Below are 4,886 nucleotides of genomic sequence, written 5' to 3'. Positions count from 1 at the left end.
AGAGAGAGAGAGAGAGAGAGAGAGAGAGAGAGAGAGAGAGAGAGATAGACAGAGAGATGTGGAGAGAACTTGTGGAAGAGGTAAACCCAGGAAGGCATGGGATGAAGTGGTGAGAAAGGATCTTCATCAGTTGGGCCTCTCGCAGAGAGGATGAGAAGGCAGTGAGACTTGTGGCAGTTTGCTGTGCTTGAGAAGACCTCATCAAACTAAATGAAATTCATGGCTGTGCTGCTTGCATCCCTCGTCAGCTGAGTGTCCCTGACCTTGCAGGCTCGTGGGGGATGGGGGCCAAGTAAAAAGAACCCACATCAGCAAGTCAGTGCTGCACAAAAGCACCCATTGCACACACTGTGAAGTGGTTGGCATATTAGGAAGGGCATCCAGCCATAGAAACCATGTCAAAAGAGACAACAGAAGGGTGCAGCTCTCCAGCCTTGCCACTCCTGTCAAACTGTCCCAACCCAGACTGGCATCGAGTACAGACGTTACATCATGATGATGATGATGGTGATTGTGTGTCTGCACATATACACACACCAGATGTAAATTAGACTTCATAAGCCTGATGGATTGAGAGTGAATTGCAGGGTAACTATGTAAAAACCCACATCTTAAACCCTAAACAAGTGAAACTCTTAGGATTCCTAAATAACATTTGACAGATTTTCATGGAATAAAGAAAAAGAATCGAACCTTTATTACATTGCTGAGCTCTTTTTATTTGAAACATTCAAGAGGGTCAACTAAGAAGCACTACGACATTAGTTGAGATTATTGTTGACCCTTTGCAAACTGTCAGCCATGAATAATTTCCCAAAACTATGTGAAGTGAAGTCCATTATTTGTGTACAGTAATAGTCGATCTGTCCAGCTATTAACATAGTTTCCAAACGTACCGGTGGTTGAATTGGTTTAAATAGCTTGTTAATGTCCTCTTCGGGCAATGGGGGTTCACCTTTTGCTGCACGAGCATTCATTTCTTGTTGCTGAAATTATAACAATATTAATAATAACAATAGTAATTCTGATTTTTCACACAAGGCTAGCAATTTTGAGGAAAGGAGACCAAAAGTCAATTTGAAATACTGCAAGGCCTTTTGCCCAGCATTAACAGTTCATCCAAGCTCTACCAACCTGAAGAATTGTTTCTAAGGTAAGCATATGGCCAGAAATTCAGAGGGACACGTTTTGCTGATTACACTGACTCCAATATTTGACATGTATTTTACTTTGTTGACCCCAGAGTAGGAGGAATGGCAAAGCAGACCACTGTGAAATTTGAACTCAGAACATAAGGCATACAAACAAGCAGCACACACCATTTTGTCCAACAGAAACGCTTCTGCCAATCCATCCTCCCAATACCAATCACCACCACCAGCAGCAGAACAACGCTCACAGAATTATTCGAGTTGGACAAAAGCTTCACACCGTTTCCACCAGCTCATCACACAGGGTTTCAATTCCACTGAAGTCAACTTTGCCTTTCACCTTCCCAGGGTCAATACAACGAGCATTAGTTAAGTATTAGGGTTGATGTAATCAAGTAGCCCTACCACAACCCTAAAATTGCTGACCCTGTGCCAAAATAAGAATTATTAGGAAGGGCATCCATCTGTAGAAACCATGCCAAATAAGACTGGAGTCTGGAGCAGCCCCTCAGCTTACCAGCTCTTGTCAAACTGTATAACCCATGCCAGCCTGGACAATGGATATTAAATAATGATGATGATGGGGGTGATTCATTTTTTTTTTCTTTTTCTTCTAATTTAGGCACAATGCCTGAAATTTGGTTGGAGAGGTGGTATCAATGATACTGACCCAAGTTCTTGACTGAGTCTTTATTTTATCAACCACAGAAGAATGAAAGGCAAAAACTAACCTGAATGAGATTGTAAGCACAAGACATGTTTTGTCAGTTGTTCTGCCAATGCACCATCTCCTCTTAATTTCCAACACAGACAAAACAAGCAAGTCGGGAAGCGTCAATTGCACTAACTTCACATGCATAAATGAACACAGATGCCACCCTCCTACTTCACAGTCTGTCCCATTGCAAACAGCTCCCTCGACCCCTTACTCTGGGAACTGCAACTTGGTTCTGCTTCTTTGCATTCAGAGTTCAGATTTTTCCAAAAATAAGGGCCAGCCACACTCACCCTTAAATTCACAACAACCTAATTTCAATGTCAAAATTTTGGTGAGGTTTTCAATGTAAATAGTACCATTTTAATTTGCGTAGTTTCTAACGAGTAAAGGACAGTGATTGCTATTTAAAAGGATTAATTAAATTTGAAGAGAAGGAATGTCCTGGAGAGGGTTACCCTTTTGTGAAGATACTGTTGCTTGGCTTGTTGCTGCCTTTGGAAGTGTTTCTGGAACGTCAAATATTTGTTGGTGTCAGCTGCCACATCATCAACACATTCAATCAACTGACGCAAATTCTTCTCTAACATGGAGCTACAAATAGAAACGTACAATATATATAGTCAGTTATTTTCAGTAAGCAACAATTTCAACAGTACACAGGGCTACACACCTAGTGTAGTACAGAACACATTATGATTGACCATCAGGTCTCACTTACAATACTTCACATGATAATAGTTGTTCCTTTAACCCTAATGTTACCATATTTCTGTTAAAAAACACTTCCTTTTGTCACAATTAATTTAGAAAATGAATTTAGCAAAATAGCTTTGTCATTATTAATTTACTGGTGTTTAGAACATAAATTAACACGAAGCTTTAATTAATATCGCTTTAAAACAAGAAGTTTGTATCAGAGAAGCAGGATTGGCCTTAGGTTGGTGTCAAAGAATTAGTCATCAGAACTGTTGTCAAGTATTTCACAGTAATATATGATAACAGCTCTTCAACTAATCATTAGAATTGCGTTACCATGCTGCAGCAAGGCTTATCCCCATCGAAAAATTGCTAATATAAAAAAAAGTTGGTCAGTAGGTTGGTTTTTATTGTCATATTTTACATTATATAGAAAAGAGGAGCCTGGTGTAGCCACCTGGTTCACCAGTCCTCAGTCAAATCGTCCAACCCATGCTAGCATGGAAAGTGGACGTTAAACGATGATGATGATGATTAACATAGAAATGGAAGAATGCATATAGGAGGTTTGATGTCAGGCAAAGAGTAAAAGAAAGTGACAGTAACATGACCATGTGAAGCTGAGTGATTTTCTCAGAAATGCATATGTAAGCACAGGCACATACAACAGGCTTCTTTCAGTTTCTGTCTACCAAACTCACACAAAGAGCTTTTATTCAGCTCAGAGTTATATAGTAGAAGACACTTCTTGCCCAAAGTGCCACACATGTGGTTGGAAAGCAAATTTCCTAACCACACACTCATGTCTGTACCTTAACCATAGTTAATTCCTCATAATAATACAAGTGTGATGATACCCATCATGACAATGGGTACCTTTACTTATGCTACCTTGGGTAAAAGGAAATGGGGCAAACATAACTAGAATTTGACTTTAATCAAATTTCTTGGTGTTTAAACAAAATGATAAAAATAAACCTCTGTAGCTGGCTTTAATCAACATGGAGAAAGCCTCTGACAAGATCCCCTGCTCCCTTATTTAGTGGTCAAGGCAGAAGCTAGGGATAGATGAGTGGTTGGTGAGGTCATGTACAGGGATGCTGAAAGTAAGGTGATGGTTGGCAATGAGTATAGCAATGAATTCACTGTACAGGTAGGGGTTCACCAAGGTTCAGTTCTTGTTTATCTTAGTCCTCCAGGCCTTAACAGTAGAATTCGAGATCGGCTGTCCCTGGGAGCTCCTTTATGCTGATGACCTTGTTCTTATAGCTGAATCACAAACTGAGCGAGAGAAGAAATTTCAGATGTGGAAGCAAGGCTTGGTATCTAAGAGCCTTAGAGTTAATTTATCAAAAGCCAAAGCCCTAGTAAGTAGGAAAATAGACAAATCACAAATCTCTTCAGGAGATGACCCTGTTCAATATGTGAGAAGGGTGTTGGTGGAAACTCCACCCATTGTACCCAGTGCAAGCTTTGGATACATAAGAGGTGTAGCAATGTCACAGGAAAGTTAACTGAGAATAGTGTCTTTGTGTGTGGCAAGTGAGCAGGTACAATATGAGCAGACAATAGACTGCCTCAAATGCTCAGGGAAATCTTAGAAGCAGTAGATAGCTTTTGTTACCTAGGTGACCAAGTTAGCAGTAGTGGAGGAAGTCGCTAGAATACGAACAGCTTGGGCAAAGTTCAGAGAGCTTCTACATTTGAGGATCTAAATAACATACAAGCACACACACACACACGCAAAGAAAAAAGTTAAATATAAACAAGTGTCATACCTTGTAGCCAAATCTAGAAATTGGTAGTTTTCTCCATTGTTTTTCTTCTGTTCAAGTTCATACAAAAGCACATTAACAAGATGAGAATTCTTGATAACGAGGGGAATCTCAGTAAACATGTTTTCAAAGTTTAGCTTCAGCCTGTTCACTGATTCAGGGGTGAATTCACCTTCCCTGTAAAACTCCATCATGGCATCAGTGAGACGGTACGCTTTCAGGGATAAAAACCCTTGAGAGGTTTTCAGGGGATCTAAGGAAAATTTCAAAACAAAAAAAATAGTTTTAGTTTAAACTGCTTCAGTCAGGGTTTGGGGTTGAGCTGGTGAGATATCAACATAGAAACTTTGGGATGAGGTCCTTGACACGTTTTGAAGGACAGTGACTCGAAATAAGAACTGACTTAGATTGTGACAATCTGTCCAACCCATAACAGCACAGAAAGTAGGCTGCTGCTGCAGGTTGATGTTGGTGGTGGCAGCAGAGGAGAAGGAGGAACTAAAGTTAGCAAGCAGTTACATCAGAAATAGGGGGGGGGGGGTAGAG

The 4,886-nt window shown here is 40.3% G+C and overlaps 1 protein-coding gene across 1 annotated transcript in view; it reads right to left on the bottom strand.

Moving 5' to 3' along the window:
- Window positions 1–694: 694 nt before the first annotated feature.
- Window positions 695–4,886, bottom strand: part of LOC106872242 (eukaryotic translation initiation factor 3 subunit H) — a 10,664-nt gene continuing 6,472 nt past the window's right edge. The window contains exons 4-6 of the mRNA XM_014919153.2: window positions 4,344–4,593; window positions 2,325–2,460; window positions 695–986 (exon numbers count right to left, since the gene is read on the bottom strand). Coding sequence (XP_014774639.1) covers window positions 762–986; window positions 2,325–2,460; window positions 4,344–4,593 — 611 coding nt within the window. The 3' untranslated portion in view covers window positions 695–761. The remainder of the gene's footprint in view (window positions 987–2,324; window positions 2,461–4,343; window positions 4,594–4,886) is intronic.

This window comes from Octopus bimaculoides, chromosome 7 (genome assembly GCF_001194135.2).
Source record: "Octopus bimaculoides isolate UCB-OBI-ISO-001 chromosome 7, ASM119413v2, whole genome shotgun sequence".
NCBI lineage: Eukaryota > Metazoa > Mollusca > Cephalopoda > Octopoda > Octopodidae > Octopus > Octopus bimaculoides.
This window is presented reverse-complemented; position numbering and strand designations above follow the sequence as displayed.